General features: G+C 35.4%; 1 protein-coding gene and 1 long non-coding RNA gene across 2 annotated transcripts; both read right to left on the bottom strand.

Annotated features, from left to right (window-relative positions):
* Positions 1–346: 346 nt before the first annotated feature.
* On the bottom strand, positions 347–5511 carry LOC103446961 (uncharacterized). The gene is made up of 5 exons (XM_008386130.4): positions 4991–5511; positions 4670–4863; positions 4257–4560; positions 1714–1803; positions 347–965 (listed from the first exon to the last, which is right to left on the bottom strand). The coding sequence occupies exons 1-5, from the start codon at positions 5084–5086 to the stop codon at positions 930–932; spliced, it is 720 nt and encodes a 239-aa protein (XP_008384352.1). The 5' UTR covers positions 5087–5511; the 3' UTR covers positions 347–929.
* A 6079-nt stretch (positions 5512–11590) lies between these two features.
* On the bottom strand, positions 11591–13364 carry LOC114819404 (uncharacterized). Its single transcript, XR_011573574.1, has 5 exons — positions 13227–13364; positions 12748–12820; positions 12532–12633; positions 12013–12078; positions 11591–11730 (listed from the first exon to the last, which is right to left on the bottom strand). It is a non-coding gene; the product is annotated as an uncharacterized lncRNA (long non-coding RNA).
* Positions 13365–13814: the final 450 nt, after the last annotated feature.

Here is a 13814-nt window from a genome sequence, read left to right as displayed (position 1 = left end):
GGAAACTAACACGTAGCAACAAATCTGAACACGTAACGAAATTAGTTAGTTAAGACAGTGTGTCTCTCATAAATCCAAAGTTAGCCATTAGAAAAAAGGAATCTAGTAATGTCCTGCTGAGTGCTGGCCGGTGTGCCAGCCTTCGATTTGTCCCAAACTAACAAAACAATGTAAATGAAGGAGAATGCTCACTCGCCCTTCCAACCCACTATTTAATATATCAATATATTCCTCCCATATCCATGATTCGAAAAGCATCAATTATATTATTACACCAACAAAAAAAAAAGGAGGGGGCGATGGAAATTCGAAACCACCTTTTTCCTAAGCAAGAAGAACGAACAAGTCCACCAATACACTACTCCCTTCCATCCGCGAACTATCCAAAAATTTTGTGTCATAAATTTTCTACATGCGTACGTACTTGGGGACAAATAAACCTCTTGCAATTATGTAGCGAATGACATTGTAAGGGGGTGTAAAATCCAACAGAAAACAAAGCTCCATTGATAGGGTGAACAAATGCTATTAGGGGAACAAGAGGCAATTGCCTTCTCATGGTTCCTATTGTCAACTTAACTAACACCCACATGTCCGATTGCTGCGTTGTTAAGCCAACACGCTAACACGATTCCATATCCGACAATGTTCATACGCATGTACCACTGAACTTGGATCTTGATCCAAAGCTTTTGGCATACCAAACCAAACCACATGGACCATGTGCTTCTCCTTTTAACACTTTCATCTGATCAACATCTTCCCATCCTCATCCGGGCAAAATGAAAATGCAATTATATGTGATCCGACTGTACAAGGCCCACTCCCGAACACAATCTCGCCGCAGCGACTACACCATTTGAAAGATCCTCTAGACAACTAGCTAGGGGAGTTGATCCGTAAAGAAGACAGAGATGGCACACTCAAAATTAAACTGAACTAGGCTGGCTTGCTGCCTTCTCCTCCTGCGAGGTTTCAAATCGAGTTAGAAGCAGCAAAAATGACATTTCATCTGGATGAAATAATAATCATAACAGATTTTTATAATTAAAACAAAATCCTATTAACCAAAAGCGGGTAACAGTCACAGCCCCGATATGGACAGTCTAATATATTCTTCTACCATGCACAGAGCTATCTGACGACAATCTGCCCTGTACATGACTAATAGTTAAATGGCATATGTAGCAAAACGTGGTGGCTAAAAGAATGCATGAGCCACGAAAATTTTGGAATGTCTTGTTGAAAAGGAATTAGAAAGCAGCAGAGGAGCATAACTACTAATGAGGTAATAAAAAGGCCTTTGTCAGCTGGGTGACTAGTATCATTTTACACAAGATATATGGTGCTTGTACATGATACGAGTACGGGTACTGTTATATAACAACCACAAACCATCATACAATCAAATTTTGTGTAGAGAGGTGCACAAATGAATTATCCAAATTTCCAATTGAGAAATCTGTCTGTCAAAACCAAGAAAACAACCTCAAAACGCCACCCAACCAAATACTCAACGTAGATAAACATGTGAATCGAATATTTGGCCAGTTGGTGTTGCTGGGAGATAACAGAAGGGTGTGAAAGAAACCATGAGATCTTCTATATCAAATAAACTAACCAAATGGTATAATAGTGGGGATCACACCAGCGTCACCAGACATGCTACCAAATTTCATATAACTGGTCAGAAACATATTCATGGATACTTACATCTACGAACTGAAACGATCTGACTACGGATGGTTTTGTCTTAGAAGCTTCGACAGCAGAAGTAGATCCGTTGCCACTGCAATATTTTCCCTAGAGACAAATAACAGAGGTTTCAATTTAGTAACGGATGACGAACGTTCGTTGCTGCCTTCTAACAGAAAAGAACAGTATTATGAATATCTAAGGAAACAGAACATATCAGCAGTTCCAACTTTCAAATACCAACATAAATCTCAGTAGTTCACATCATAGCAAAATGTAACACTCCAAACTAGGTGTTGCAAAAGTACACCATATATTCCTTTCATTCTTTCCCCAGGTTGATTACTGTAAAAACCATCACGCACAGAACCATAACAAGATGCAAAATGAAAACATTAGCATTCTTTTTTCTTTTTATTATCATGCGACTTCATAGACACCTAAGCCGAAGACACCTTAACATACTCATTCCTTCGAGTTAACCCTCAATGAAGTTAATAGAAAAATTAAATCCTTTACTTCTTTCCCAATTACCTTTCCATATTATGATTTCTGAATCTACCTAAAGGCTTTACTGCCAAAGAGTTCTTGGAACACACCATAAATGTTGTTCCTTTAACTTTACATACGGGTTTTCTTTCTTGTCTTCTTCCATGTACATATTTGTACAATCTCGCATTAGGTGGTTTTTGACAACCTCCTTCCTTTTAGATTATTATGACCATTATTGTTTATTTTGTTATAATTATATGTAGACGAGAATCAAGCTGGAATAAGAAGTGATAGTAATGATGCCCCACCCCCAACAAAACAAATAAACAAATAAAAATCAGAAGTGGAGGAAAACATTCTCACATCCCAAACAAGGATCTGAATAGAAGCCTTCTTACATCGTGAAATGCATCAGTGTATTTCTAATCAATATGTCCTATGCTTAAATCATGATGCACAAAGCAAAGTCAACAAACATTAGACTACAACAAAACTTGTGTTAAGAACATATTCATTCATTGGATGGATAGACACAAAAGTATTTGCAGAGTTTGTCTTTGATTTCTTGAATCTTTCACTATTCTATGAGCAAGTCTACATTTTTGTGATTGCATGCGAACTCAGATCAAAGTGGAGGACAGATCAAATTGCATAGAACCCCTCTTCTTCAATTGCCACACAAACAGTCACAAAAGACCCTTCTTGTGGACACCACAGTGACTCAATTATCGAAGCCAATTTAGGCAAGGGTTTATGGGGTAGCACGGCGAGATCATCAACTCTTAACTCTTGCCAAGCATCCAACCATTATCCAATTCCAAGAAAAATCCGGCATGATTCTTTTGATGCACAGGACCTCTACTTATTTAAAGAAAATGTTTTGGGCCACCAGTGGCATTAATTCCCCTGGAAAATCGAAGACCAACATGCATGGTTGTCTAGAATCCAGACCCACTTACAGCAATTGATATCAAACCTTTCAGCCCCCTCTGCCAGAATGCAAATGTTAACAGAGCAGAAAACTTTCCCACAGTGAACATACGTCCAGAACAGACACATTACATCTCTTTTCAAGGAAGGCCAATTAGAATTTCATTCCTTAACAAGTGGGAAGCAAAATTTACAAATCACGAATATCAAGGAGAGCACTGTTCATGGTATGCAATCCTCATGTCCCCTTATGAATATTCTTGCCTCCAGGTGGACTTTGATGGTCATCTATATCTCACAGACCAAGGTACGTGTATGATACATTGCAACCCTTGAAATCTTAGTGCTCCAGCTACCTTCTCCATCACACCATTTTGAAGCTATACTAGACTTGATTGTTATAGTTTTCTTGGAAGAGTGAGACTCGTTAATCTTCAAAAAGAACTTTACTGTTGTCTTATAGATAGATATTCATAGAATCTTTCCATTAGTAAATTCTGACAACCACAAGTGGGACTATGTCTACATCCTTCATTATACCTATTCACTCGTGTCCCTACCTTAATCTTATTGTGAATCCCAAATATTAGGGTTTTAAAACTGTACTTCTCACCAAAGAGATAAAGAGAGAATAATTGTACGTCACTAGCCTCACTATATTTTATCCTACAATTGTATACTCCAACTTCTTGGTTCTTATATGAAAACAAAAAATTATGGAATCCTCACTTTTCCTATCTGCTGAGGTTAACATCCATGAAGATCGGTGGTGGAAAACTTCGGTTAGGTTTGCAATGATACTGACTGCTAAACAAAGTTTCCACCAATTCTAAAGTAAACTAAAATGAGGTTTTAGGTGAACATATACACGGGATGTGGTAACAACATGTGTTTCTTTGAATGAGCCACCTTTAAGGAAACATGGATTATATGAGATTTTAAACAGATATAGTGGGTGAAACCATACAGTTTGTAAATAGAAATACAAAAGAAGATGAAGATGCTCCATAGTAAGTTTGTTAAACTACAGATGCTAATAAAGTGAGGTGATGGCATATTCCAATTGTAGGTGCAAGAGAAGAACAATGAGAAATGAAAATTTGAGTAGGCATGTAATGAGAGAGAGAGAGAGGACTGACCTGACCATCTTCAAAGAGTGAGGAGTAATACGCAGGATCATAGATAGCGCCTCCTATAGCATCACTAGAATCTGAAGTTTGTCTGGGTACAACGGGAGTACTGGGACTCAAGAAACTATTTCTTAAATCAAAATCAGCTTCTCTAGGAGTTGCACTAGTGTCTACATAAGAAAGGCCCAACCTGTAGATCTGAATCCATAACAAGGAAGAGGATAACCTGATGGAAAAGCTGATAATTTGCATGGCCAGAGTGAGCTTTACGGAGAAGATGTACAAAGTTGTATTACTCCCGCGAGAAAGGTTCCTGCGCAACACCAAGTTACAAACACAAAAGCACCAGAATCAAGCATAAATATGTACATATACATACGTCAAAATGCAAAAGGGAAAATGTTGGAGGAAGTGTGAATTACCAGATTTCGTGGGTGAAGAGAATGAACCAGAAAACATCGAGGAAGATGGCGCAGACGAGAAGGACGGCATATGTGCGGCCGAGGCTCTGACTGCTGCTCTCGATTGCGACTAGGGCGAACAATGCAATGGCCAGATTTATCAGCAAAACCCCATTGTAGAGTGCACCCAGCGATCCCACCAATGCGCACCCAATCTATACATACATACAGACATGCATCAAGGGATCGATCTTTAATATTGTTATATGAATCAATCATTCATTCGTATTGATTTGGTTTTGTAATTGAAAGGAAGACGAAGTGAAAGGAAAGGAGAGGAACCTGAATGTAGAGGAGAATGACGGCCAATGACTGAAGCCTGTCGTAATCACGAAGCCATGGCTGTATTCGATCACGCAATGATTCACAAAGCATCATAAACACCTCCTACCTCCTATCCTCTGCCCCGGCCCCACCCTACGCCTCTCTCTCTCTCTCTCTCTCTCTCTCTCTCTCTCTCTCTCTCTCTCGCTAATCTTCTTCCTCCTCCTTTCTTTCTTTCACTGGTTATGCTTCTTCTGGTTATGATTCACAAAGGCTGCCGTAAACGAAAATTCAAATGAGCATTACGTGAATTGATGTAGGGGCCTTTAAGGGTCGGTCTAATTTCTCATTTGCCAGGCAGTTTGAGGCCAACTCATCCCTTCGTCTTCGTCTTCGTCTTCCTCCTCCTCGTCACTAACTTTTGCTAATTTTCTCTCTCGACTCAGCTTCGTTTCTGTTTCTTTCTTTCTTCCCCCTCTCACTTCTTTCTGCTTTCTTTTGTCCCCACTTGGCTAATTGGGTTTTGGCTTTGGCTTATTGGTAGTAAGTACACAACTCACTCTCCTCTACAAGTAGGCTGGTAACCTAATTTTACCAATTTTTTTTTACTCATTTGACCATTAGGTTAGGAAAACTTTATTTAGAGTGATGTATACACCCGACTTAAATTTTTTTTCCTCCTAAACTATCCATTTTGCTCCCAAAGTAATGTGAAAAAATAAAAATAAATTAAAACAAATATGAACCGATATCAGCCGATCACCCTGACTTCCACACCCTCCTTCCTCCTCCCTTATCTCTTTTTCTCCTTCCTACTACCAATAAAAGGCCGCTGCATCCTGATTTAGATTTGAAGAATCAATAATAATTTCAATTCTTCTTTGTTCAGTAATAACTTAAATGTTCAATAAAATACTTCTTGTAAAAATATCAATAACCCATTGGTTTCACGTATGAAAAAAAAAAAATTATATATAAATTAATGAATTGTGATACAAAGAAAGAATAAAAGTAACAAAAAATAAATAAAGTTCATAAGAAACGTAGGATTGTGAATGGTTTATTGTATATTCATCAAGCTAGAGTTACAGCTTTATACAAAGGCTATACATCAGGATCCCTATTCTCTTGCTTACAAACAACGCTAATTATGAACTAAATAGGAAATCAAATAACTAAGAATCAATTTACAATATTGACTAATTATCCCGAGATATCTTCCTTAACAAAAGCATATCTCTTTTTTTTTTCAGTTCCTATTCTTCTTTCTATTTCTGAGAAAAAGGGCTTTCAAAATAAAGTAAAGGATTAATTCGTTTCGAATAATTATTTATTAAATTGGTGGACAGGAGTATACTTTGGATTGGAATCGTGTCATGAAGAGTATTGCCGGATCATTTCTACTAACTTGAAGCCCCAATTAGTATTCTTTGTTTGTATATTATGTAAAAATGTCGTTTTTCTCCATTACTAATCCTTTACATATGTTGTGTTTTTGACCATCCACTCATTTTTGCTCAATTCCCCATTATGCTAATACATAAAAATGACAGTGAAACTCAATACGGTTGATCTTTTGAACCCGTTTCAAGTCAGGATGACTAATCAACCAATCTTAGGGGAACCAGTGTCTTCTGTTTGTGTTTATTTCCACTTAACTCTCTAACTCTTATACATAGAAAATGAGAATCAATCTTTTTACTGCAAATTTATATATAAGTTGTTTTCTTTCACTCATATAACTATTTGATTTAGTTTATCGACCTGAATAATGAATAAAACAAAATTAAGATATCTACTCAATCCATTCCAACCCTTTCCTTGAAATGAAGGAATAAAACTGCCATAAAAAAGAAGCAAATGAAAGGCTTTCGTAAAAACTCTCGTAGAATCGAGAATGAAGTTTTCATTCTGTACATGTCAAATCATGAATTAGTAACGGCATCCAATCTCCAAAAAAACTCCAATTCTTTCGAACTTTCTATTTTTGGAATTAAATTTTTTACGGATTCCCCATGAATAGGAACAAACCTTATTCCATGGTATTTACATGAGATTCCTCTTTCTTATTCTTAAACAAGTTCCCAAGAGGGCTTAGTTGATCCACGGTTTATGTTTCATCTTTCGTTTCCTTTTTTTTTGTTTCAAGAAATATATCAATCAATGTCGAATTTTTTTCTATTAATTCTTTTCCGATCGAGATGTATGGATACATGCCATATGGCCCTATTCACCTATAGCGTACCATATCTCAATAGATTGGCGTAATTTTTCTACCGCTTGTACATTTCCATAATGATGGTGTTTTTCCAGAATATAACTTTGTTGTTCAACATCTTGGACTAGCCACCCCTTAGAAGGTATTGTTAAAAGATCATCAATTCCTAATGACATGGATGTAGCAGTGGCTTGTCGGAACCCCATAGTTTTTACTTGATCCAAGATGTGTGATGTATATGCCATTCCAAAGTGGTCTATTAATCTACTAATGAGTCGTTTAATAGCACTTTCATCTATCACTTTATTGTGAAAGACCAAATTGGCCCATTATACCATAAGTACCTCCCTATTCCGCTAAGTGGGGTTCGACATTGGATTTGAGTCAATGATTGGAAAACTTCCTTTTTCTCGATCTTGATTCGCATAGAAATTCAGAAACTATGGTCCTAGGTGAACTGCAAAAACTCAAAATGACACGGGTGTCATAGAATTACTTAGTTTAGATATCATATGATTAGGTACCATATGAGTAGGCTCGACAAAACCCTTAGATAGCTTCTTCGATTTCTCGATAAAGAGAAATATGACCAACTGTGGTTCGAACATATATACAATTTTTTTTTATACTTCTTACTATTAGATAGTGCCCATAAATCTCATGATAGATACCCAAAGATTCATAGTGAACTTCGATGGGAGTTTCTCTTGAAGTAATAACGCGTTTAACTAGTCACCACCAGAGCCACAATAGGCTATTTAAATTGATTCTTTTTTGTTGATAAGCTCCAATTGCATAATAAGAATTACAAAAAAAAATAAAAAATAAAAAATAAAAAAAGTTTCTTTGGTATACTTATAATTATTATCATCAATTCTTTTATTTTGATAATATTTGCAATTACATAGATTATACCTATTTGCACAAATTCCTCGACTAATTCCCCTCGTTAATACATGGAGCCCAATAATCATATCTTGAGTTGGTACGGAAATAGGATCCCCAATAGCTGGAGACAAGAGGTTCATATGAGAAAACATAAGTAAATAGGCCTCCGCTTAAGCCTCCAAAGATAAATGTACATGAACAGCCACTTGATCACCATCAAAGTCTGCATTGAATCTCGTACAAACTAATGGATATAAACATATTTAATCCTTGTTTATACATAGGCTTCTTTGGTACGAAATGAGCCACTTCAAATAGGTTCATTGCTCTGGCCTATAATTAATTCAGCATGGGCTACATCAGCCCCCAGTAGTTTACAAGATAAATTGATAAGTCGAGCTTTCCCGCCCCACCAGGAAAAACTGGTGGTTTCTTGGTCATGACCGGCTAAAGCTAAAGTTCCATTAAAGAGCGTTTCCACCGGGTAAAACCTCCTCAGGGAATATAAGGTTTTCATAAGGTTGATCTTGAGCCACCATCCAAGCATGTATACCTTCATTTAAGAGAATATTGTTGGTTTAGAAAGTCTCAAATTCAGGATCTTCTACTACATGGATTTTCTGAGAAACAAAATCATAGACACGTAGGTTCAAGGCCAGACCCACTACTTCAAGAGCACTCATCCATAAACCGGTTACTAGTACAAATAACATAAGGAAATGTAACCAATGTTTATTGGAAACAGCAACCCCAAAGATGTGGGACGACACTTCTAATGCTTTTTTTTTTATACTTTAAAGTGAACTCAGTAGTAGTTCATTCACATAATGTCGCGATTGAAGAAAAAAAAAGTATCGCACGATAAGATCAATCGAAACTGGGTTTTACATTTTATCTTTCCATATTACGAAGACCCATCTTTGTAATTAGGTCACGAAGGACGCCTTTGGGGGATTAAACAATAATGCATGCATCACAAATATTTATTGTATTGTTTTTTATTTATTCGTTGTTCCTCTTTCTTTCATTGAATAATATCTACTATTGTTACTTGTTATTGGGTGGCCAACCAATTCCTAACAAAAAAAGATTCCAACAAAAAACATCTTATACAACCACAAAACGTATGTTTTTAGATGTAACGTCTAATTGAATCGTAAGAATATGAGAATCTCCTTCATAAATTATTGGAAATCAACCTGTCAAATTCACATTTTACTGGATCTTCAGCTTCTACTGAAGAAAATCCTTATACTACAAGATTTTAAGGAATTTTATGTTAAATGGTACAAAATTCTACATCGACAAGCAACAATAAAAGAAGAAACAAATTATCTAACACTTCATTTCGATATTGATTGTGAAATTGCATTGTTGTGTCAGAATAAGGATAGTTATATTGATTGGTATACAAAGAAAAATAGTATATGTTATAAAACATTAATTAATCGGTTGGATATTCAGGAGTCAAAAACTTGTTGATTTTATAAAGGCATTTTGAATTAGTTGATATATTAGATGTTGAATTTTAATGAATTTTTTTTCGTTTTCAACAATTCATGAAAAATGAATCAAGAAAAAACCTATGAATATAATCTACAAGAAAATACCTCATGGTAGTCAATGTGGGCCCCCACCACCCATTAATGCATGGTATTCTTCGACTCATCATTACTCTAGAAGCCCTCTTTTTTCCGATCCAGTTCCTCCACCACCGCAAAACCCAGTTAGATTCAGCCATGATACACTTTTTAGTTATTACTCTCTTTCGGATCCAGGAAACAGCTCTCAGAGATCTTTTTTCCTTTTGGAAGATACATGAGCGAAACAATCAACCTATTGATATTGGAAGACCCAAAAGATTATTCCAATGTATCATTTTTTGCTCCAATGAAAATCATAGGTATAAGAAGAAGCCTTGTCAAAAGTGATAATGCCCATCCGAAAAATGATAAAACATACTAAAATGAAAGGCGAAACCTTGCGCTTGCATTTACCCTTTTTTCAAACAAAAAAGTACCATTCATTTTTAGAATTCAGTAGACAACAAAATTCTTATCTATATCAGAAACGAAAGAAAATTTTGGCTTCAAATTAAAGTCAAACAAATTCAATTAAATATTTGTTTAAATTAAAACATTATGAGACTAATTCAATTTATCTTTTATATATACTAGCCTCTCTGCACGCACTAACGTGCGTGCGAGAGGCATTTTTGCATCACTGGCGCTACGCGCCCCAAAGATGTGTTGTTTTAGATATTATTACATTTCTTAAGTGACTATTTTATAAATTGTGGGTGTGTGTCCATCACAACAATTTCTTATTATTTTCAATCATCTAACTTAGTATTTTTTGAACCCGCCCATTGTACAGAAAAAATGAAATTTATGAATTGCACACTAACCATTCCATTTTTTTTTGTTTTTTTTTTTCTTGCTGATTATTATGGTATGATCAACATGAAGGTTGGACCCAATAAGTGAAATAAAAGGAAAAACACAAAATGGAGAACAGAATAAATCTCTCCCTTTCTCTCTCATGCAAAATGTCAAATATCTACCCAAGTCCTTAAATTAAAAATTTCAGATTCATAAGTTTTTAGTCAAAGTTATAGGCTAACTAGGGATGAACTCTTAATATATGAAGCAAATCAAAATATGGACAACATGTACATATGTAAACATAGTGTCTACGTGTGAAATCAAAGCCATGCTTGCCACCCATTTGCTTGCACTTAATGCTTTAGATTTTCATGGTTAATCTGCAAGAAATGATGATAAAATAAGAAGTCTAACTATAATGCACAATCCCAAATATAAAGGTTGTAAGCAATTCAACCTAAATACCTTTAACTTTGACAATTTTCTCACGGCAATACTTTTACTCCAGTTACTTACTGAAAGATAAATAATTTGAGACGGGTGTGATGCTTGTAAAACTGACAAAAAAATGCAATTTTATTTATATTTGAAAATTGAATGCAATTTGAATTTACAGTATACTTCCGTATGAAAATAAGAGAATACTTACTGTATTTAGAAAAGTTGTTTGGCAAAAAAATGCAATTTTATTTATATTTAAAAATTGAATGCAATTTGAATTTACAATATACTTCCGTATGAAAATAAGAGAATACTTACTGTATTTAGAAAAGTTGTTTGGTCACTATTAATCTTTTTCCTGCACCCATAAATTGTTTTTTTTATAATTCGAGATAATTAATTTGTAGATTTTTTTTTAATTTTATAATTTGAGATAATTAATTTGTAGAATGATATAGAGAATGTCATTAAAAATAAATAGGTAAGAAATGGTGTTGTACCTAATTTGTTGGACTTTATTCCAAATTCGTATGATGCGACGAGTTGTTGAAGATTTTAATTCTTATACATGCTTTTTCATGCGCCACCTATATATTGAAGGAATATATAATGTTAGAATTTCTTGTAACAAATTTAATAAATAATTTAGAATACATACTGCTCATGCTTCTTCTTTTTCCACTTTTTGAGAATAAGTTGGTTTAGATCAGTAGCTTTTACTCCGACAGATATCTCCCAACCAGGTGTAAAAATAGAGACACGTCTGTTTGGGATCTTATCAATAGGCAGTTCCTTTTCCATTTTTTGTGGGTATTCTTGTAAATATCCTGAGAATGAAAACAAATATTTTTTTTTTAATTTTCATAGCACATGTATAGCACATTAAGATAATCAAAATTGAAACTCGTAATTTGACCAAAATTTAAAAAACGCACAATGAAAATTTCAAAGAAGGAAGTTTAAAAAACTAAAATTGACTTAGAAATACTAAATACAAACTCATATATACATCCTGAAAGATGCAGTAGAGCGCATCAAATTCATCACCTAAAAGATGAATGGAAAAAAAAACTTAAAAACTGAAAAGGTAAATTTAGATTGATATTTACCCAAAGAGAAAGAAAACATTTGTGATTGGAGAGATTGGGATGCAAGCATGTGATATGGTTGTCCCACTGCAATAAAAATTCAATCACAAAATTGTTAAAGGTGTGTCCTTTTTACCCCATAATTCATAGAGTAAAACAACATATAATCCAAAATTCGAAAGCCTGCAGAAGACCTGCAGATGTTGCTATAAAAAAACAAACAAAAAAGACGGACATACATACACACACACACACACACACACACACAGAGAGAGAGAGAGAGAGAGAGAGAGAGAGAGAGAGAGAGAGAGAGAGAGAGAGAGAGAGAGAGAGAGAGAGAGAGAGAGACTGCATAAAAAGAAAACTGAAGGACTTGAATTAAGGACTTGAATTTTTTTTATTAGCAATCATCACAAATCCCGATAGAAAAATGAACTGAAGGACTTCTGCTCTTCCACCGCAACATATAAATTGGGGGGAAAAAAGGAACAAATATAAGTTGGAAAGAGTACAAAGCAAGAAATAATGAAGAGAAAATACCTGGAAGGCAGTGGAAGAGCAAAAGTAGGATTGCAGTGCCTTGCCAAAACTGGAAGAATTTCACAGCAATTCTTTCTACCTGAAAGAATTTCAAACGCCCTCCTGCAGATACATGGGTTGTTACATTTAGGATTAAATCATGAGATTAATGAAGAGGCCGAAGTGGAAATGGAGAAGGAGGAGGAGCTCCAAATTGCAAGCTGGAGACTTCCATACCTCAAACCGAAGGCGGTGTACTGTCTAGTAGTCCAAACCTTGATCCTTGATAAATTGAACTTCCTTCTTTCATCTAACAATCGAAAAATAGATAAATAAGGCAGTATGTCATCGCAATACAACACCCCTATACGTACACACACATACCAAAACAGCCTACATTCAGATTTGCATCATATCATTGTTTCTAACTCTTTGGGGAATTTTCACAAACACCTAATAGGCAAGATCCGGCGAAAATGTATGCCTTAGCCTTTAACGTCATTGTTTGTTCTTTAAATTTTATTATTCGCATCATAAAATGCAGGAAAATAGAAAAAAAATGCAGGAAAATTAGTTAATGTTAGTGTAGTTAGCTGATGGTAGCATTCATGTGTTTAATTGCCTAGAAAATGCAGGAAAATGAAAGAAAAATATCTGAAATCTTCACAGAATTGTGCTAATATACTTCCATGTATGTGTGCGAGTGATTTTCTTACCGATTTATGTAGATTCTTAGCATGCAAATGGGTGAAACTGAAACCTGTAGAGAAAGAGTAGGGAAAGAAGAACAGAGAATATGGAGTGGTAGGCAGCGGTCAGAAAACAGAAAGAAAAGAGTTGTACGTGGAATTGTGGGAGGTTACAGAGTCTGTAGAATGAACGATTGTATAGAGAGGTTTGTGTGAAGAGGAAGTTTGATCAGAAAATGGGGGAATATAAGATAGACGTGGGTGGGTGGGTTGGTTTCCGCTGCGAATTAGTGAGTTTGAAAACTGTACAGAAACTGCCATGCAGTTTAAAAACTAACGTGCTAATCCAGCGACGATTCCGAAAAAGCCGAGGCGCGGATGCAGGAGCGAAGCAGCGGCGGTTGAAGATTACGTATCCAACACCATTGCAAACTCTCTAATTATTCTCCAGCCTTTCCCCATGTTTGAATTTCTTCTTTTTTTTGTCAATTTTTTTTTTCTGTTTTATTTACACAAATGCCCATGAAACATTTAGTTTCATAATTTACTTCAGTTTTAATTTTTTTTGTTTCAAGGGCTTTTGTGTCCATATTTTTTTTTGTGAAGCCTTAAGAC

Source organism: Malus domestica, chromosome 11, assembly GCF_042453785.1.
Source record: "Malus domestica chromosome 11, GDT2T_hap1".
NCBI classification, from domain to species: Eukaryota; Viridiplantae; Streptophyta; class Magnoliopsida; order Rosales; family Rosaceae; genus Malus; species Malus domestica.
Note: the sequence above shows the minus strand (reverse complement) of the source record. Positions and strands in the feature narration are given on the sequence as shown.

Bases quoted from the DNA above. Each gene is read 5' to 3' on its own strand.
- LOC103446961 (XM_008386130.4), bottom strand. From the start codon at position 5,086: ATGATGCTTTGTGAATCATTGCGTGATCGAATACAGCCATGGCTTCGT. The intron at 4,864-4,990 runs GTTCCTCTCCTT...ATGTATGTATAG, and splicing joins TCATTCTCCTCTACATTCAG to ATTGGGTGCGCATTGGTGGG. The intron at 1,804-4,256 runs GTCAGTCCTCTC...ATTTGTCTCTAG, and splicing joins CACTCTTTGAAGATGGTCAG to GGAAAATATTGCAGTGGCAA.